Here is a 21,209-nt window from a genome sequence, read left to right as displayed (position 1 = left end):
TCTCAATGGCAGCGAATCTCCTTACAGCTTCAAGCCATGTGTTTTTAGACCAGCTCCTGAGTACCGGCTAGCGCCAACCTAGAGGGGTAGTAACTTTATATACGATTTTTGTGCTCCTCAACATCCAGTTTATGGAATGAAGAGATAAATAGCATTTTAAGGGGGCTTTTGAATTTAGGAGGTCCTAAAAGAGCTCGGGTAAGGAATTACTATTGAGAAGCCGTTTTATGTCAGTAACATCAGCTCATATCTTTTTATCTTAGCCATGGAAATGTCTTGAAACTTGGTAAATATACTCAAAAGAAGTAGTAAAAAAAAAACTCCGAAAAATGTTTTCCAGGGCCTCGCAAGGAGAAAAACGGGTAAAAAGTATCCAATTTTGCCTATTTTTAGCCTGTTTTCACCCTCATTAACAAATTACACGCTTTAAAATATTCAAAAGTTTAACAAAAACATAGAAAACGTTGGACTTAATCGAAATCGCTAAGAAAATTAAGGTTACGTTGTCATTAGTGGCAATTTTCAACGTTTCAGGGGGTAAAAATGCTATTTTTTTGCTATATTTCCGCCTATTTTGCTTACATAGCTAGTTGGAGAGCTCAAGAATGCTCACAAATCTCATAGAAGTGTGGATAATATTGAACTTCAAAACTTTTGCCTATTTTTCACCAATTTTGCTTACCTAACTTAGCTAGTTTAAAAACCTCAATAGAAGTGCGGCCAATGTAAAAATCATATAAATCTCAACCAGGATGTGGCATTGTTGCTAGCACTTTTTGACTTTTCAGGGGGTAATAATGCGCACATCATCTTTTTTCGCCTATATTGGCTACATAACTTAATTGAATAATGAAGAGTTCAAATATGTTCAAAATCCTGGACAGAAGTGAGGAAGGTTTGACCAATATAAAACTCGTACTACAATTTCACGACATATTTATTTGCACTTTTTGGCATCTCAGGGGGCAAAATTCGGGGCATTCTCCGACCTCCATGTTGTACCCTGAGTATCAACTTCAGGACGACCAAGTATAGAAATTTTATCGCGCATGTGTCAATCTAATCACTATAGAGAGAATCAAAGATGAAGAGCAAATATTGCCGTATTAATGTCTAGCAGATTGTATCAGTATGCATGCTTACTATTGCCGAATTCCCCCAGAAACCTCCAAGTTTAATTTTTTGAAATGTGTTTCGTTCAAAAGAAATCCTCTACATCATTCCAAATGTATAACAGTAATTGCACTAAACTTTTAATTATACTTTAATGGAATCGAAATAATGCGCAGATCTTTATGTTATCATTCTCTATCACTGACTCTTTTTTAAAAGCGTCGATGATATTTTTGAGATATGCTTTCCACGACGTGAGTAAAAGTATCAACTTTAAACTTAATCCAAGATCTTAGATTTTCGTCATGCTTACTTTTCACAGCGTTGAATGCGCGCTGAATAGAATTGATATTCGCTGTCACAGGTCGGAATATGATTTCGACATGTGATTTTCACGGTAGTCATGTTCTGATTGAGGTGATGTTTTGGTGTCAGTATTCCCTCTACCGGTAAGTAGGTACCTCCAACATTGAACATATTATCTGTTTTTTTTTCTCACGTTCGCTAATTTCGTTGTCTGGTCATTTATTTTCAGCAATTCTTTCTTAATGATATAAAGATCTAGGTTATTTTTAATGACCTGCACGAGTTCAACACGATGTTTGTTGAACTGAAAAAAAATGTGTCATCATGGTAATTACTCTTACAAGAATATGATTTATTTATTTGTTACGATATGCACTTGTATTAATAGACCATGGCTGCATTCGAATGCGACCCGAAAGCTTGGCTATCAACCCAGAGGTGGGGGAAGGTGCCACTCTTTCTCCCTGGACTACTCCACTTACCCTTTATCTTTTTCTCTAATACTGAGCATTAAGCAGTGAGTATCAAGTACAAATGACCTCGCGCATCGTAGCCAAGTATTCCATATTTACACTATGGTTCGGTTCAACGTTTTGTTTTCAGGGTTCGCAATTGACCGTATAGCAAGTTGATCTTTATCGGGCGGAAAAGTTGGGTCCAAATTAATTATTTCATGTCTAAGGAACTGTATCGTACGGGTTGTTCGACAATATATCCTCCAAGCAGATCTCTGGGAAATTTCTTCTAACGGACTTTTTTTGCTTTAATGCTTAGGTCGTAAGGTGTTGTTTTACATTGCTCCTCATTACTAAGTCTTAGCGATTGTGGCGGTCAAAGCTGTTTCGAATGACGAATGACGATGCGCTCTCGAACTAAGTTAAGTGAACAAAATAGGAGAAATATAGGTAAAAATAGCATTTTTACCACCTGAAACGTTAAAAAGTGCCAATAATGACAACGTAACCTTAACGATTTCGATTAAGTCCAACATTTTCTATGTTTTTGTCGAGTTTTTGAGTATTTTAAAGCGTGTAATTTGTTAAAGAGGGTCAAAACAGGCCAAAAATAGGCAAAAACGGCTTCTTTTTACCCGTTTTTCTCCTTGCGAGCACCTGGAAAACATCTTTCGAAGCTTTTTGTTTTACTACTTCTTTTGAGTATATTTAACAAGTTTCAAGACATTCCCATGGCTAAGATAAAAAGATATGGACTGATGTTACTGACATAAAACGGCTTCTCAATAGTAATTCCTTACCCAAGCTCTTTTAAGACCCCCTAATTCAAAAGTCCCCTTAAAACGCTATTTTACTCTTCATTCCATAAACTGGATGTTGAGCAGCACGAAAATCGTTTATAAAGTTACTACCCCTCTAGGTTGGCGCTACCCGGCACTCAGGAGCTGGTCTAAGAACACTTGGCTTAAAGCTGTAAGGAGATTCGCTGCCATTGAGAATAGGGAATACTACTACATAATTCAAAAATAATTGGACAGCAGGGTTTTTTGTGATACTCCTAACTTTTTCTGTGTTTATTTCCATGACTTCTTGTAAGCAAATTTTTTGTTCGTCTTGAAATTATCTTTCTTTTGATATATAATACTTGTATATTTGAACAACTTTTTTTTCGGACATATTTTCCGGACATGTCCGGTTTTAAACTGTCCGAAAAAGTGGTCTCCCCTGTCCGGATTGATGGGGCTTTTTTTTTGGTAACTCAGTATACCCTAAAGAACATCTGTGCCAATTTTCAGCTTGATGGCAATTTTGTCCGGGTTGTGGTGAAATTTCAACTAATTCTACCTGACTATATTAGTTTGTTAATAAGTCACAATTCTAGATTCATTATAATCTCTAGTCTCTAGCACAAGCCATATTATTACGTCAGTAAGCAATCATGTTTCTTAATTTCATTAAAATTTTAAACCAAATTGAAATTTATTTTTATATACAATGATATGTTCATAGGCACTGGTACAGACCCCTTCGCACTCGTATTTAGTATCTATTCCATATGTCTATTCAGTTCTTCGTTCACTTTTCTACCGGGTGTGCCACAAAAAAGTTTCTCTCTTTAAAAGTAATTTTCTCGAAATCTAAAAATTTTAAAAGAACCATTCCTATTTTATTGGAAAGAAGAAAAATAAACTTAAATTTTGATGGGTCATTTATTGAATTCGATTTATTAGATCAAAAGTTATGCTCAATTGAATAAAAAAGTTACTTTTGGAAAGTGCTCGAAAACGTTAAAAATCGACCTATCAAATTATTCAGAAACATAATTACATGATATATCAGTATTTTTGTTTCAGACATTAAAAATGATAATTAGCTGTCTAAATGACCTTTTGTTATTTAAAGGAAGGTTGAATTTCAATGAAAGGAAGAAAATTCGTCGAAAAAGGCCAAAAAATCTGGTAGAATTCATAAAAATACATCAAATATGGGTTTCGAGGTAGATTCAGCCTTACATCATAGACTTAATCCAGTCTAGAACCAAAAATCTGAGGAAAATTTCGGTAAAACTAAATCAAATTAATTTTAATGAAGATTTTGAACCCTTTCGACCCTTCAGTTTCAAAATTTATGTGTTTAGTTAGTGAAAAATGCTCTTAATCATGTAAAGGCTATTGCGATTGCCAAATTTAAAGTAAAAATTTGATAGGTTGATTTTTAACGTTTTCGAGCACTTTCTGAAAGTAACATTTTTATTCAATTGGACATAACTTTTGATCTAATGAATCAAATTTAATAAATGACCCATCAAAATTTAAGTCTATCTTTCTTCTTTCCAATGAAATAAGAATGGTTCTTTTAAAATTTTTAGATTTCGAGAAAATTAGTTTCAAAGAGAGAAACTTTTTTGTGGCGCACCCGGTACATAGTCTCAATTAGCTTAGTCTAACTTAATTTCATATTTCATCATCTATTTCATTGGTGGTCTACCAGTATTATGTTTTTTTTTGTTGTTTTTTTTAGGTAATGTTAGTTATTTATTTTATGTTCACCTTAAAATATTGAAAATGACAAACAGGCCTTGCTATACCGGTTTTATCTTCGTTTGGCTGCATTCGAATTTATTTACTTCTGGTCGCGGGACTAGATGTCGTCCCAATTCTGAGTTAATCTTCGGCATACAATTACTAACACTCTACTTTGCTAGCGTAGCCGATCAGAGCATCTCACTAGTATACATAATAATTTTATAAATATAAATATTTTTTTCTAGACTTTGCACACATATGCTATATAATATTTTCAGCCGAAGAGCCAAATGTAAATTTTGGAGATTGAAATATACCATTATTATTATTATTTATATTATTATTATTATTATTAAAAATTGGCTAGTTCAAAATGCAGGTCAACAGGTTACAGGTCATTAACACAGGTCAGCTTTAATTACTGTAAAATACAAAAGAAAAATGTTTGAAAAACATTGGCTATTGTCAAAAATATCATACTGAAGGCATGTCTAGAACCTTATTAAAGGTCAAAATTTATCCACAGGTCAAGATTTCCCTCTCTACTTTTACTTTCGCTTTTGTGCTACATGAATTGATTGGATGAACACGCCTAACAAATTCTGATTGGCTGAAAGAAAGCCTTTAGCCTTGGGATTCTGATTGGATTATTTCTTGATTATTTTACGGCTGAATTCTGATTGGTTGAAAGTCTATCTATATCTATTTTTTAAGTATTAAAAGGTCTGAGCTTGAATTCTAATAGGATGAATACCTGAAAAGTAAACAATAGTATGTAAGTATTTTGCTTATCAAAACTAGACTTTTTTTCCACTCACGAACTGTAATTTCAGAATAGGATTTTTTGTGCGATATGCTTTTTCTTCCATTTTTAAAATTTTTCTGTTTATTTTTTGTGGAAAAAACCTTCTATGCAACATCTTCATTTCATTAAATGACATCATTTCAATAATTTGGTTTCAAGCGTTTGACGACACTCGGATGATCTCAATATCTTTTAGCATGAAAGTTGTCAATAATCTAGCCCCCTTTCTTAACATATACCTAGGGACATGTTTTAAGCTTGTAATAGCTGAACTATTGATTGTGGTAACATGATTAGAACAACGGTTATAAAAAAAGTCAAAATTCCCCTATTCCTCTATTCCCCTAAAGTTACTTTTAGTAGTGAGATTGAAAAATTTTGATAGGCCTCTTTTCTGGAAAATCGGAGGAGTATCAGAATAAGTTGAAATTCTTGAAGCTGCTTTAGAGTGGGTTGAAGGATAATGGAACCGTTAATAAGTAAAGGATAGCAAAGATGGTTGATGCTAGGGCTAGCAAGCTGTTTAGTGGGAAACTTGCTGACAACCTTTTTTTTTTAATTTAGGAAAACTATGTATTGAAGTTGTACCAACATCAAAAGTTGCTTTCTTGTCTGAGCATTTGTGTATTGGTTGTGGTATCTGTGTAAAGGTTTGTTCTTTTAAAATGTTTCCTTTTCATCTTTTATGCGCATTCTTATTGTTAGTCTTTATTTACATTAGCTTAACCTAAGATTAAAATCAACTTTCGGCTTTGACTGTGTATTTTTCATCATATTTTATTATTCAAAAAGATTATTTTCAAATCCTATCTAAGGAAGTGTACTTAAGAAAGTAACTTTTCTTCTGCTTTAGAAATGTCCATTTGAGGCTATCACGATCATCAATTTACCAAGTAATTTAGAAACGCAAACAACACATAGATATAGCGCAAATTCATTCAAATTACACAGGTAAAATATGTTTCTCTGCAAATAAAATGTTAATAATATTCAAAGAGTAAACGTGTTAACTTGTCAATCACGATTTATCTCCTAGATTGCCAACACCTCGTCCAGGAGAAGTTCTTGGTCTTGTTGGAACTAATGGTATTGGAAAATCGACTGCATTGAAAATCTTAGCTGGAAAACTCAAACCAAATTTAGGAAGATTTAGTGTAAGTTTTTTTTGCTATCGGCGGGGCATTCATAGCGACAGCTACTTGCTAGTTTTTAGTAGTGTGTGTTAGAAAAGTCAGACTCAGGATTTCTAAACGTCTACATATACATTTTATATAACTTATATATTTTGATTTATATTTTAGAATGCACCTGACTGGCAAGAAATCTTAACATATTTTAGGGGCTCAGAATTACAAAATTATTTCACTAAAGTTCTTGAAGATGATCTTAAGGTAAGTTTTAAACACAAAAAATCTTGCATCAATTAACGTTGTTACAAAATGTTTGTATGAAATTTGTCTGATTTCGATGGTCGAAAAGTTCACAGTAAAACTTTGTAAAGTGGGGACTTCGTCCTAGAATATCAGTAAGTTATTGGGTACAGAAACAGCAACAAATGTCTTCTCTCTAACATCAGCTCTCATGCTTCTCTTCTTTCCCATAACTTGCACTGATGATTGTGAATTCTCATCAATGCAAGGCCTGTGTAATAAATACTAATCTAGCAAATCTCTAGAGACATATGATAGCAAATATAACACAATAAGATATAAAAGACAAAGAAAACACTAATTGTCTGGAGAATATATCATATCTAAGAAATAATTGATCGTACAATGACTAATATAATTATGTCGTAAAATTGATATGAAATAAAAGTAACAATTATTCTATCTAATCCAACTAAAAATTGAATTGGCAATTTTGTACTAAACCGGATTGTCACACTTTCTTTTACTATAGGCAATCATCAAACCTCAATATGTGGATCAAATTCCTAGAGCCGTCAAGGTAAAAACAAAAAGGTTTTATCATTTCTTGTAAGTTAGGCTTTCCTCTTAAAGATTCCGAAACAATTTTAGAAAATCTCTTTTCTACTTCTTATTTCTGGCACGTCCGGTAGCAGATTTTATTTCATTGTGCAGCAATTGCAGGCTCTTTTTCGCTCCAATTTCTCGATATTTTTACTGGAACTTTTTGTGATTCTATTTATTTCATTGTGAAAAATCTCTCAAATTTTGGTTGAAGCTATTTTTGAAATATTAAAAAACTGTAATATTGAGATTGTAACTTCAAATATAAACTTTTCAATGCTTTTATCAATACGATACGTTTGTTGTTTATTATTGCAGGGAAGCGTAACTGCTCTTCTTACCAAGAAAGATGAGACAAACTCCAAGAAAAGATATTGCACCGATTTCGACCTTGGTTACGTCATGGAGCGTAACGTTGATGAATTGTCGGGTGGAGAACTTCAACGTTTCGCTTGTGCTGTTGTGTGTGTTCAAAATGCTGATGTGTAAGTGAGAAACTATTATTTGCTAAATTCAATAGAGAATTTGATTTTATAGTAACTACAGTTCTGTGCACCTTCGTCATTAAAAGTAAGTGAGTTGGATCTGGCTGCTATCATCAACAAATTTCGTTCAACACGTTTTGTTATATATTTTTCAGATATATGTTCGACGAACCATCTTCTTACCTGGATGTTAAACAACGTCTGAAAGCTGCTTTGGCTATCAGAAGTTTAACCCAAGAAAACAAGTAAGTGAAATGGTGATATCTCCAGTGCACTCATTATCTCAAAACGCTCTCGTTCTATCTTTCATGAAGTGCATTTCGAACTTGTTCAAAACTAACGCATACTTTTCAACTTTTCTTCTTCAGATATATTATCGTTGTGGAGCACGATTTGAGCGTTTTGGATTATTTATCAGATTTTATTTGTTGTTTATATGGCACTCCTGGTGCTTATGGTGTCGTTACTATGCCTTTCACCGTCCGTGAAGGTACAGTATCACAGTATAAATATTTACCGTCAATTTCTATTTTTTCGAAAGTCTTATTCTCTCTCAACAATGATTTATGTTCTACATTTGATAAGGCTTTCCCTTTGGCAACTATTTGGTCACTTTTATTCTTTTGACCAACCATCAGTCCATCTTTATCGCAAAGTGCGTTAAATAAAATTTGCCCATTTACCCATAGGTATCAATATTTTCTTGGATGGTTTTGTTCCAACTGAAAACTTACGTTTCAGAGAAGAATCTCTCACCTTCAAAGTTTCTGAATCTGCTGAGGTAAATTTATCAATGTATAACCCCCGGGGTTCTAAGATCCCGTTTTGTTTCTTGAATTAAGTTCAGTCTTTGAACTTGTTAATGAAATGGTACTTTACAATTATCTTAAACTAATGTTCATTTGTTCATAGGATGAAGAAATTAAAAGAATGAGAAGATACTCCTACCCTGATATGGAAAAGACATTAAGTACGAAAGTCTACATTTTGATTTATTGGTTGAACATTATGTCAATTTCAGAAGCTCTGCGATTTAAGCGATTTATCTAAGATACCGCTGTTTAAGACAGTACCGCACAAAGTTGATAAGGGGGCCGGAACCTTTCGATATATTTGACGATATAATGGTTAGTTGTTTTGTTCTCTGCTAACAATTCTCTTCCATTTTGTTTTTAGAAAGTTTCCATTTGGCAGTGAAGAAAGGAGATTTCACAGACTCTGAAATTATCGTCATGTTGGGAGAAAACGGAACCGGAAAAACGACCTTCATCCGTATGATGGCCGGTATCTTGAAGCCGGACAATGATGAAAACGTTCCTCAATTAAACGTCAGTTACAAACCACAAAAGATCAGTCCCAAATCGCAAGGAACCGTCCGTATGTTGATGCACGCTAAAATCCGGGATGCATACATTCACCCACAGTTCATCACTGACGTTATGAAACCTTTGAAAATCGAGAATATTTTCGACCAAGAAGTGCAAAACTTGTCTGGTGGTGAACTTCAACGTGTCGCTTTGACGCTATGTCTCGGAAAGGTAAGAAATAATTGATCCGAATATTTAAAAAAATATACGTTACATGGAAAATGTCATGGTTAGTTTAACATGCCCCATATTTCATCTTTTACTAGCTCGGCTTTGAAAAATCGTCATTATTTACTGATTTTGAGGGTATGGAGTATGCCATTGACATCAGTTTTTTGGCCTAATTCGCGGGCACCCTCTCAAAAAAAATTATCTACTACCTATCTACTTGCGAACCAATTACATACGGTTGAGTCTTACGAAAGATGCTACGGGTCATAAGGGTTGGCACCCTACTATTAATAGCATTGCTGTGTCAGCATAAGTATCGCGCTGGGTCTGTATCTCAATGAGGAAATCACTTGTAGCAGTCTTTGGCTTGGAGAGAGAATCATATACGCTTCTTCTGCTTAGGGCTATATTAGTTAGATTTTAACAACGTTTTCTTTTCGTTTGTGTTTCCAGCCGGCTGATGTCTACCTGATCGATGAACCGTCCGCTTATTTGGATTCTGAGCAACGTTTACACGCCGCTAAAGTCATTAAAAGGTAAACGAAACCTTATGTAGATGATTAAGAGTTGCTTACTCGCATGGATTTAATGATATTAATAGATCGACATCCTGGTAACTTTGAAAGGCGTGCTTTTAATTTTCGAATATTCTTGCTATTATATTTCCAATATTTCGAGCATATATACACCTGATTTACAGAGACTTTTTAGACTGGCGTCTTTATGATTAGTTTTGAATGTGAAACTTCTTTTACAGATTTATCCTTCACGCCAAGAAGACCGGCTTTATCGTTGAGCACGATTTCATCATGGCCACATACTTAGCAGACCGTGTCATCGTGTTTGAAGGGCAACCTTCTGTCGATACTACAGCCAATTCGCCCCAATCTCTTTTGACTGGCATGAACAAATTCTTGGAATCTCTTGAAATCACCTTCAGAAGGGATCCTGCGAATTTCAGACCTAGAATTAACAAATTGAATTCGGTCAAGGTACATATGATTTGTTATATATGTTATATATATATATAGTTCAACCACGGTCAAACAACGGTACGGACAAAAAAGGCTTTCATTTTACTTTTATTGAAATAGAATGAGGTTTTTTTAGATATTTTAACCAAGGAACCTCTTTTTACCTAGATCTTTCGTTATTTCATTTGGTTAATACGTAAATAACAAAAATGTAATTTTTCGTTTTTAGGACGCAGAACAAAAGAAGACTGGTAACTTCTTTTTCATGGATACTACCGATTAAATTCGAAATTCGAATTGGGACAAATATTTTTTTCTTGAATAGGATTTATTGAAGAATAACGAAAGATAAACAACGAATCGAAATGGAATAACATTACATGACTTTTCTTTTATTTCTGTTGAGCTTGAAGTCTCGTTTATCCGAATCTACTTTCGATAAAAAAACATTAAAAATTCATCAATCTTTCCTATCCATTACATGTTACTGTAAGGGAGTTTTACGGGCCGAGTGCAAAAAGCCTTTTTTGTTCGTTGAAATTTTAATTTTTGACCATTATTGTGAGGGGTCCCCTTTAGTAAATGTTTGGATTAAAAACATGAAATCTTTCGTTATTTGGTGCGAACAGTAAGGTTAGTTATATTTACACTTTTCGAAGAATGTCTCTTCTTCTCTAGTACAACCATCTTATTACATGTTATCAATTTTCCGTTTAGTATATGTAAGTATTTTCTGGTTTACACGATCTCTGATCATCTAAATGATTTCACCATTGCGAATGAATATTTTTGGACCTACCCCGGTGGGGTGGAGGTCCTATAAATTAACCCATGTTCGTTCGTTCGTTAGTGTGTTAGTTACCAGCTTTTCTCGAGATTGGCTCATTAGTTTTTTCTGATTTTTGGCACAAAGGTGCATCACCATAAACCCTCGAATGTGACGGAGCCCGATTTTCAAAAAAAAAATTTTTTGGGCAAATTTGGGCCAAAAAACGGCTTAAAAACGGGTTTTTTGGACTTTGTGAAAAATTGGATCATTAATTCTTTCTGATTTTTAACATGAAAGTAGGGTACAATCATAGTTAAAGGATGGCTCAAGCAGATTTTTGCAAAAAAATTTTTTTGGCTCAAAAATCGCATTTTTATCTATAAAACCACTTTAATAATAATGAATACATCAATGTCTTAGCCATATATTATTATTTTTTTATTAGTTTTTTTACGATGAAAATGTCACGGTGGAGGGGTAATGATTTGAGTTTTCTGTAAACACTTATTATTTTTTTGGCTGAAAAACGAATCTTTTATCTATAAGAATCACTATTTATGAGCATATATCAATGTTATTAGCCAAATTGTTTTTTTATTATTATTTTTTCTAACAGAAGAAAATGTCACGGTAGAGTGCGACGGTTTGAGTTTTCTGGAAACCTTATTTATTAAGCTGTGCATTTTTCTGATAGTGGTTTTTATAAAGAAAAGCGCTTAATAGCTTTTTTATTTCTTTTTCAAAAATCTTTTTCAATAGTGTTGATAGTTTCTCTCAATAGATATGCTTTCATTTTCTTTATTTTTTTGTATTTTGACCAGTTATGTCTTATGTGTTTCATTGTTTCAATGTTCACTGATTAGTTTGATAACCAGGTAGGTCCAAAAAAGTATCGCTTGTTGGATTTGTGGTAAGTTTTGTTCGGTATTTATTAAACTAAAGCGTTTTTTTAGTATTTCTAATTCCCAGGCCAGCTAGAGCAATCTACTTGATTATGTTTAAATGAATGAATGAAAGAAATCGTGGAAATGACGTCATAATTATCTAATTACAAACCGATTTGAAAAGTTGACAACCGCACTCGTAAAATAATTTTTTTGTAACACATCTTTATTGGCTATAATCGTCTTATCTAACTTGTTTCTCATCTGCTTGAAGAGGCTAAACAGCTTGTATTGTTTGACATGTGTACAAAACGGACATACTATATCTATCCTCCAACTGCTCGACAAACATAAGGCTCTCGAGATTTCGAATAACACGCCATGTTTGTAGGAAGCAGGAACGCTGCGTATAAATACAGCCTTTTTGTGACGGTTAATGAGTTTTTTTATGGTCGTGTTGTGAAGGGGTTTATTTATGTGTTACCTTTTATGGCTTTTCATTCGTTTGTTTTGAAAGTTGTCTGAGAGGAGACTAGAGATCACAAGCTTGTTGACTTTTAAATGATAAATTTTACAACTTGTCTACAATAAATGGATGTGAATTCGATTATTGATTTACTATGTTTAAAATTTATATTCTGTTGTACATTTTTTTTACAGAGAAATAACTAAAATATTACCGAGATGACTCAAATTTGCCCAAATTGCAAAAAAGCTGTTTATTTTGGTATGTTTTAACAATTTTGTTTTTTTTCATCCTTTTGTACTACCTGGCCCCCGTTCACTACATTGAGGCTTCAAGATTCCGAGGGTGTTGACCTGCTTCTAATGGATACATGTTTTTTATAAGAATAATGTTTATAAGCACACTGAACCCTGGATTTGATGAAAAAGTTAGCTTATCAGTGAGCTTTGGTCATTGGTCACTGTTAAAGGTTTTGTACTTGGGAAGGTTCGTTTTTCTTTTCTATTTTAAATTACCTAATTTTTTTTCGGAAAAAAAAACATATCACAACAAACATATTGAGCTTGACTGAACCTGGTATCCCAAAAATTATTCTTTTAAAAAAACATGTCTGAGTAACCGCCTAATAAACAGAATGGTAAATTACGTTGCTCAAATACCTAAAGCAGTGTACACATTAGATTGAATCGCGAGTACTCATTTGACCTAACTTCATTTAGATCTTTTTGAAACGAGAGACTTATAAAAATAGAGTCAAAAACAGATCAATATCAGTATTTGAGGAATTTTGATCTGCTTGACTAGACCTTTTGATTGGATGTCACTTCGCAAATGAACTTTATTTTCATTGTTGAGACTTGACAATATAAAATGATGACATTGAAGTGTTCCATTTACAACTCGATTTACTTACAAGCTACAGAAGTAGAAATACCAATTTTACATGGCACTCTCTTCCTGATTCTTATTTCAATGGTTGAGAAGGAGGTGCAATAGGTGCTCTATTAGTGACCTAGATCCCTAAAGCGTGTCTCTTAACGACACTTGTAAGCAATATATCAGTGGCATTAAAGTCGGATAGGTCGATGAGACAAACCCAATTAGCTTTTTTTTAATGTGTCATGAACTTAGCCATGTGCTAATTCATGATTAGCAAAGCATATACCAAGACATTTGTGATGTTAATTAGTTTGTTAATGCCTACGCTAATTTAATTGTCGAGAAAAAAAATATCAAGACATAAGCTTGGTTTAAACGCAGTTGGTTTTGATATGACGAGATATAGACTGGAGTCGTTTATAATGCGTGTAATACAGTAGTATAGGTGTTATATGATAATACAATTAATGTTACGGGATTTAGTTTGTATAAACGACTAGAAGAATCCGGTGTTCCGGCCTTATAGAAACCCGGACTTACTAAAGTTAATACGCTGTAATCGACGCGAGATACATTCTAGTTCTTTCGTGTATAATTAAACTGTTTTTATTCACTCATGATCATTTAACTGATTATTTTTTCAGCTGAGAAGGTATCATCCCTTGGCAAGCATTGGCATCGTGGATGTTTAAGATGTAAGAAATGCAACAAGACTTTGACTGCAGGTGGACATGCTGAGGTATGCATATTTTTTAGTAAGGGTTTTGCTTTGTTTCAAGTTTTTCTTATTATCATCATTATTTTGCCGACAAGGGCTGGTGTTACTCTCAAAAGTTGAATATCTTCAGTTTGCAAACAATAAAAAGTCTCTGCCTTGTTCGGCTTTAATTTTATTTTGTTTCTGATTTCTCTTTTCGCCAAATTAGATATAATCCAGAATTGATCCACCTTTTAGGCGGGGATGTTTATTGTTGTCTAATCTTCTCTTTTCAGCACGAGGGGACACCTTACTGCCATGTACCATGCTACAGTTCTTTGTATGGTCCAGGAGGTTTCGGTCACGGTGGAGCAGAATCACATGACTACTCCAAAGAACGAGATCCTAACACCATCATGAAGTAAAATGGAAAATGACTTCTTCTTCGAAAAACTAAGATTTCAATTTATACATTTAAAGGATTTGTAAACACAGGAACTTTCTAAAAGGCAGACTTGAATTGAATTTGTGCCTAAAGCAAAGTCACTCAAATCTATCTGCTGGCTTACTCAAGAAAGATTTTCAGTGATCCTTTGTGTACCTAAAAAGTTAGATTTATTTATTCTTTTTAGCTCCCTTATAAAACCTTTTTGTGAATATATGCAACATCGTCAGTAAATAATAAATCTTCAATATTATCGTAAATAGAGTAGAAAGCAACAACATTGCGTTTTCTCTTTCGTTTACTATTTTCACCGAGCGGTCCGAAGGTGTCCTCGAAGTTAAGCTCAAAAAGGTTCTGACCCTGAATGAATAGCATGTGCTTGGAATATGTCAAATTTGCGTATTTCCTCTATTAAGAGCCTACCTCTAAATAGAGCCCTACCAATGAAGAGCGAGGAACTTACTAACCACTAATTGACTTTCAGATCAGGTTTTCATTCCATAAAACGGATAGCGATAGAGTTAAAGCTATCGAAATAGAGCCAATACCATTTTTTATTAAGAAATTAGCAAAAACCAAAGTCTGTCTCTATAGTATATGGACACTTAACTTTTGATCAATTTCTCGGTACCTACTTATGCAATGATATGGAAAGATATTCTCAATGATTTATGACTTTTATAAAATCTAAAAAATTAGAGAAAAAATGACGATTGGGCTCTTCCAGAAAATGTTCGGACACCCCGGGTGGAGGATATATTGTCCGGGGGGTAGTAAAAATTCGTCAAATTTTGCCTTGTCCAGGGGGTAATTTTGCTCTGTCCAGGGGGTAATTTCGGGTGTCCGGGGGTCAGCTGATGCTTGTCCGGGGGGTGAAACCCGTTGTCCGGGGGGTCAAAAGTCACTTTGTCCAGGGGGGTAAATCACTGAAAATTGTTATATCCTCCACCCCCCATATACAATTTCTTTCTAGAAGATTGATTTTTGATTCGATTGTTTTTCGATTTTAATTGCAAACAAATGTTTCTCTTACAAATTTCAGATAACAAATAATTTTCATAGATTAAAAAGGTTACAAATTACTGGTGGTTAGGGTTACGAATTTCATAAGTGGTGGTTAGGGTTACAAATATCTCTGGTGGTGGTTAGGGTTACGAATTTCAGAAGTGGGGGTTAGGGTTACAAATTCCTTAGGTGGTGGTTAGGGTTACGAATTTCCTAGGTGGTAGTTAGGGTTACACATTTTAGAACTGGGGGTTAGGGTTACGAATTTCTTAGGTGGTGGTTAGGGTTACGAATTTCCTAGGTGGTAGTTAGGGTTACACATTTCAGAACTGGGGGTTAGGGTTACGAATTTCTTAGGTGGTGGTTTCGAATTTCTTAGGTGGTGGTTAGGGTTACGAATTTCTTAGGTGGTGGTTAGGGTTACGACTTTCCTAGGTGGTGGTTAAGGTTACGACTTTCTTAGGTGGTGGTTAGGATTACGAATTTCTTAGGTGGTGGTTAGGGTTACGAATTTCCTAGGTGGTGGTTAGGGTTACACATTTCAGAACTGGGGGTTAGGGTTACGAATTTCTTAGGTGGTGGTTTCGAACTTCTTAGGTGTTGGTTAGGGTTAGGAATGTCTTAGGTGGTGCTTAGGGTTACGAATTTCTTAGGTGGTGGTTAGGGTTACGAATTCCTTAGGTGGTAATTAGGGTTACGCATTTCTTAGGTGGTGGTTAGGATTACGAATTTCTTAGGTGGTTGTTAGGGTTACGAATTTCTTAGGTGGTCGTTAGAGTTACGAATTTCTTAGGTGGTTGTTAGGGTTACGCATTTCTTAGGTGGTGGTTAGGGTCACGAATTTCCTAGGTTGTGGTTAGGGTTACACATTTCAGAACTGGGGGTTAGGGTTACGCATTTCTTAGGTGGTGGTTAGGGTTACGCATTTCAGAACTGGGGGTTAGGGTTACGAATTTCTTAGGTGGTGGTTTCGAATTTCTTAGGTGGTGGTTAGGGTTACGAATTTCTTAGGTGGTGGTTAGGGTTACGAATTTCTTAGGTGGTCGTTAGGATTACGAATTTATTAGGTGGTGGTTAGGGTTACAAATTTCTTAGGTGGTGGTTAGGGTTAAACATTTCAGAACTGGGGGTTAGGGTTACGAATTTCTTAGGTGGTGGTTTCAAATTTCTTAAGTGGTGGTTAGGGTTACGAATTTCTAAGGTGGTGGTTAGGTTTACGAATTTCTTAGGTGGTGGTTAGGGTTACGAATTCCTTAGGTGGTAGTTAGGGTTACGCATTTCTTAGGGGGTGGTTAGGATTACGAATTTCTTAGGTGGTGGTTAGGGTTACGAATTTCCTAGGTGGTAGTTAGGGTTACGAATTTCCTAGGTGGTGGTTAGGGTTACACATTTCAGAACTGGGGGTTAGGGTTACGAATTTCTTAGGTGGTGGTTTCTAATTTCTTAGGTGTTGTTTAGGGTTAGGAATGTTATAGGTGGTGGTTAGGGTTACGAATTTCTTAGGTGGTGGTTAGGGTCACAAATTCCTTTGGTGGTGGTTAGGGTTACGCATTTCATAAGTGGAGGTTAGGGTTACGAATTCCTTAGGTGGTGGTTATGGTTACGAATTTCTTAGGTGGTGGTTCCGAATTATTTAGGCTGGGTTAGGGTTACAAATTTCTTAGGTGGTGGTTAGGGTTAGGAATTTCTATGGTGGTGGTTAGGGTTAGGAACTCCTTAGGTTGTGGTTAGGGTTAGGAATTTCTTAGGTGGGGGTTAGGGTTAAGAATTTCAGAAGTGTTGGTTAGGGTTATGCATTTCTTAGGTGTTGATTAGGGTTAGGAACTCCTTAGGTGGTGGTTAGGGTTAGGAATTTCTTAGGTGGGGGTTAGGGTTAAGAATTTCAGAAGTGTTGGTTAGGGTTACGCATTTCTTAGGTGTTGGTTAGGGTTAGGAATTTCTTAGGTGGTGGTTAGGGTTAGGAATTTCAGAAGTGGGGGTTAGGGTTACGAATTTCTTAGGTGGTGGTTAGGGTTACACATTTCAGAACTGGGGGTTACAGTTACAAATTTCTTAGGTGGTGGTTTCGAATTTCTTAGGTGGTGGTTAGGATTACGAATTTCTTAGGTAGTGGTTAGGGTTACAAATTTCTTAGGTGTTGGTTAGGGCTAGGAACTTCTTAGGTGGGGGTTAGGGCTAAGCATTTCTTTGGTGGCGGTTACAAATTTCTCAGGTGGTGGTTAGGGTTAAGAATTTCTTAGGTGGTGGTTAGGGTTAGGAATTTCTTAGGTGGTGGTTAGGGTTAAGAATTTCTTAGGTGGTGGTTAGGGTTACGAACTCCTTAGGTGGTAGTTAGGGTTAGGAATTTCTTAGATGGGGGTTAGGGTTAGGGATTTCAGAAGTGGTGGTTAGGGTTACGCATTTCTTAGGTGGTGGTTAGGGTTACACATTTCAGAACTGGGGGTTAGAGTTACGAATTTCTTAGGTGGTGGTTTCGAATTTCTTAGGTGGTGGTTAGGGTTAGGAATTTCTTAGGTGGTGGTTAAGGTTAGGAATTTCTCTGGTGGTGGTTAGGGTTACGAACTCCTTAGGTGGTGGTTAGGGTTACACATTTCAGAACTGGGGGTTAGAGTTACGAATTTCTAAGGTGGTGGTTTCGAATTTCTTAGGTGGTGGTTAGGGTTACGCATTTCTTAGGTGTTGGTTAGGGTTAGGAATTTCTTAGGTGGTGGTTAGGGCTAGGAACTTCTTAGGTGGGGGTTAGGGCTAAGCATTTCTTTTGTGGCGGTTACAAATTTCTCAGGTGGTGGTTAGGGTTAAAATTTCTTAGGTGGTGGTTAGGGTTAGGAATTTCTTAGGTGGTGGTTAGGGTTACGAACTCCTTAGGTGGTAGTTAGGGTTAGGAATTTCTTAGATGGGGGTTAGTGTTAGGGATTTCAGAAGTGGTGGTTAGGGTTACGCATTTCTTAGGTGTTGGTTAGGGCTAGGAACTTCTTAGGTGGGGGTTAGGGCTAAGCATTTCTTTGGTGGCGGTTACAAATTTCTTAGGTGGTGGTTAGGGTTAGGAATTTCTTAGGTGGTGGTTAGGGTTAGGAATTTCTTAGGTGGTGGTTAGGGTTACGAACTCCTTAGGTGGTAGTTAGGGTTAGGAATTTCTTAGATGGGGGTTATGGTTACAAATTTCTTAGGTGTTGGTTAGGGCTAGGAACTTCTTAGGTGGGGGTTAGGGCTAAGCATTTCTTTGGTGGCGGTTACAAATTTCTCAGGTGGTGGTTAGGGTTAAGATTTCTAGTGTGTTAGGGTTACGACTCCTTAGGTGGGTTAGGGTTAGGATTTCTTAGGGTTTAGGGTTAGGGATTTCAGAAGTGGTGGTTAGGGTTACGCATTTCTTAGGTGGTGGTTAGGGTTACACATTTCAGAACTGGGGGTTAGAGTTACGAATTTCTTAGGTGGTGGTTTCGAATTTCTTAGGTGGTGGTTAGGGTTAGGAATTTCTTAGGTGGTGGTTAAGGTTAGGAATTTCTCTGGTGGTGGTTAGGGTTACGAACTCCTTAGGTGGTGGTTAGGGTTACACATTTCAGAACTGGGGGTTAGAGTTACGAATTTCTAAGGTGGTGCTTTCGAATTTCTTAGGTGGTGGTTAGGGTTACCAATTTCTTAGGTAGTGGTTAGGGTTACGCATTTCAGAAGTGGGTGTTAGGGTTACGAATTTCAGAAGTGGGGGTTAGGGTTACTAATTCCTTAGGTGGAGGTTAGGGTTACCCATTTCTTAGGTACTGGTTAGGGTTATGCATTTCAGAAGTGGGGGTTAGGGTTACGAATTCCTTATGTGGTGGTTAGGGTTACCCATTTCTTAGGTGGTGGTTAGGGTTACGAATTCCTTAGGTGGTGGCTAGGGTCACAAATTCTTTAGGGGGCGGTTAGGGTTACGCATTTCATAGGTGGTGGTTAGGGTTACACATTTCAGAACTGGGGGTTAGGGTTACGAATTTCTTAGGTGCTGGTTAGGGTTCCGCATTTCAAAACTGGGGCTTAGGGTTACGAATTTTAGAATTCGGGGTAAGGGGTAAGCATTTCTTAGGTGGTGGTTAGGGTTAGGAATTTCTTAGGTGGTGGTTAGAGTTACGAATTTCTTAGGTGGTGGTTTCGAATGTCTTAGGTGGTGGTTAGGGTTAAGAATTTCTTAGGTGGTGGTTAGGGCTAGGAATGTCTTAGGTGGTGGTTAGGGTTAAGAATTTCTTAGGTGGTGGTTTGGAATTTCTTTGGTGGTACTTAGGGGGGCCCCCAGCGGTTTGCGTGATTGCGTGAATTGGCATTTTCGGCTGCGTGAATGCGTGAAAATTGGAAAAAAAATGCGTGAATGCGTGAATTGAAAAAACTTGCGCGAACGTGAAAATTCACTTTTTGATTGCGTGAATGCGTGAATCTGGGTTATTTTGTGCGTGAGTACGTGAATTTTCCCTTTCTTCCACCGATCATGTGCAGTTTTCCCGATTTTCCCATGTTTCCCCGATTTTTCCCGAAAATTTTCCGATTTCCTGAAAAATCGGGTTATTGCGTGAAACTCGAGAAAATTTTGCGTGAATGCGTGAATTTCGAAAAAAAATTGCGTGATTGCGTGAATTGAGGGTCCACTGGGCCTTAGGGTTACGAAAATCCTAAGTGGTGGTTAGGGTTATGAATTTCTTAGGTGGTGGTTTGGAATTTCTTTGGTGGTGGTTAGGGTTACGCATTTCTATGGTGGTGGTTAGGGTTACGCATTTCTTAGGTGTTGGTTAGGGTTAGGAATTTCTTAGGTGTTGGTTGCGAATTTCTTAGGTGGTGGTTAGGGCTAGGAATTTCTTCCATGGTGGTTAGGGTTAGGAATTTCTTAGGTGGTGGTTAGGGTTACGCATTTCTTAGGTGTTGGTTAGGGTTAGGAATTTCTTAGGTGTTGGTTAGGGTTACGCATTTCTTAGGTTGTGGTTAGGGTTACGAATTTCTTAGGTGGTGGTTAGGGTTAGGAATTTCTTAGGTGGTGGTTAGGGCTAGGAACTTCTTAGGTGGGGGTTAGGGCTAAGCATTTCTTTGGTGGCGGTTACAAATTTCTCAGGTGGTGGTTAGGGTTAAGAATTTCTTAGGTGTTGGTTAGGGTTACGCATTTCTTAGGTGGTGGTTAGGGTTAGGAATTTCTTAGGTGTTGGTTAGGGTTACGCATTTCTTAGGTGGTGGTTAGGGTTAGGAACTCCTTAGGTGTTGGTTAGGGTTACGCATTTCTTAGGTGGTGGTTAGGGTTAGGAATTTCTTAGGTGTTGGTTAGGGTTACACATTTCAGAACTGGGGGTTAGGGTTACGAATTTCTTAGGTGGTGGTTTCGAATTTCTTAGGTGGTGGTTAGGGTTACGAATTTCTTAGGTGGTGGTTAGGGTTAGGAATTTCTTAGGTGTTGGTTAGGGTTACGAATTTCTTAGGTGGTGGTTAGGGTTAGGAATTTCTTAGGTAAGGGTTAGGGTTACGAATTTCTTAGGTGGTGGTTAGGGTTAGGAATTTCTTAGGTAAGGGTTAGGGTTACGACTTCTTAGGTAGTGGTTGGCGTTACCAATGTCTTGTGCGATGGTTAGGGTTGGATGGAGGGAGTTGATCTAAAGAATCCCCAATTTACTAAAAATGGACAAAAAGATCGACAAATTTCATAAAGAACGGCCAATTTCTTAGGTGGTCATTAGAGTTACAAATTTCATAGACGGGAGTTAGGGCAACAAATTTCTTTGGTGATCAGGATTTCAAATTTCTCTGGAGATGGCTAGGGTTACAAATTTCACAGGTGGGATTTTAGGCTGAAAATTTTTAGGTGGTGGTTTCGAATTCCTTAGGTGGTGGTTAAGGTTGCCAATTTCTTAGGTGGGGTTAGGATTACGAATTTCTTAGGTGG

General features: G+C 36.5%; 2 protein-coding genes across 2 annotated transcripts; both read left to right on the top strand.

Annotated features, from left to right (window-relative positions):
• Positions 1-5,768: 5,768 nt before the first annotated feature.
• On the top strand, positions 5,769-10,553 carry LOC136824132 (ATP-binding cassette sub-family E member 1-like; the record flags this gene model as incomplete). Its single annotated transcript, XM_067080334.1, is given in 14 exon segments — positions 5,769-5,854; positions 6,058-6,155; positions 6,241-6,358; positions 6,506-6,595; positions 7,107-7,154; positions 7,496-7,662; positions 7,818-7,907; positions 8,031-8,152; positions 8,352-8,443; positions 8,575-8,632; positions 8,839-9,200; positions 9,654-9,736; positions 9,958-10,192; positions 10,404-10,553. Coding segments are annotated over 14 exon segments (1,703 nt in total), but the record flags the coding sequence as incomplete, so codon positions are not given.
• A 1,911-nt stretch (positions 10,554-12,464) lies between these two features.
• Positions 12,465-14,595, top strand: LOC136824043 (cysteine-rich protein 1-like). The gene is made up of 3 exons (XM_067080237.1): positions 12,465-12,554; positions 13,817-13,911; positions 14,166-14,595. The coding sequence occupies exons 1-3, from the start codon at positions 12,512-12,514 to the stop codon at positions 14,292-14,294; spliced, it is 267 nt and encodes an 88-aa protein (XP_066936338.1). The 5' UTR covers positions 12,465-12,511; the 3' UTR covers positions 14,295-14,595.
• Positions 14,596-21,209: the final 6,614 nt, after the last annotated feature.

Source organism: Clytia hemisphaerica, unplaced genomic scaffold (genome assembly GCF_902728285.1).
Source record: "Clytia hemisphaerica strain Z4C2 unplaced genomic scaffold, Clytia hemisphaerica genome assembly, whole genome shotgun sequence".
Taxonomy (NCBI): Eukaryota; Metazoa; Cnidaria; class Hydrozoa; order Leptothecata; family Clytiidae; genus Clytia; species Clytia hemisphaerica.
Note: the sequence above shows the minus strand (reverse complement) of the source record. Positions and strands in the feature narration are given on the sequence as shown.

Excerpts from the sequence above, each read along its gene's own strand:
- LOC136824043 (XM_067080237.1), top strand. The coding sequence starts at position 12,512 with ATGACTCAAATTTGCCCAAATTGCAAAAAAGCTGTTTATTTTG. Across the intron at positions 12,555-13,816 it reads CAAAAAAGCTGTTTATTTTG|CTGAGAAGGTATCATCCCTT; the intron begins GTATGTTTTAAC and ends TTATTTTTTCAG. Across the intron at positions 13,912-14,165 it reads CTGCAGGTGGACATGCTGAG|CACGAGGGGACACCTTACTG; the intron begins GTATGCATATTT and ends TTCTCTTTTCAG.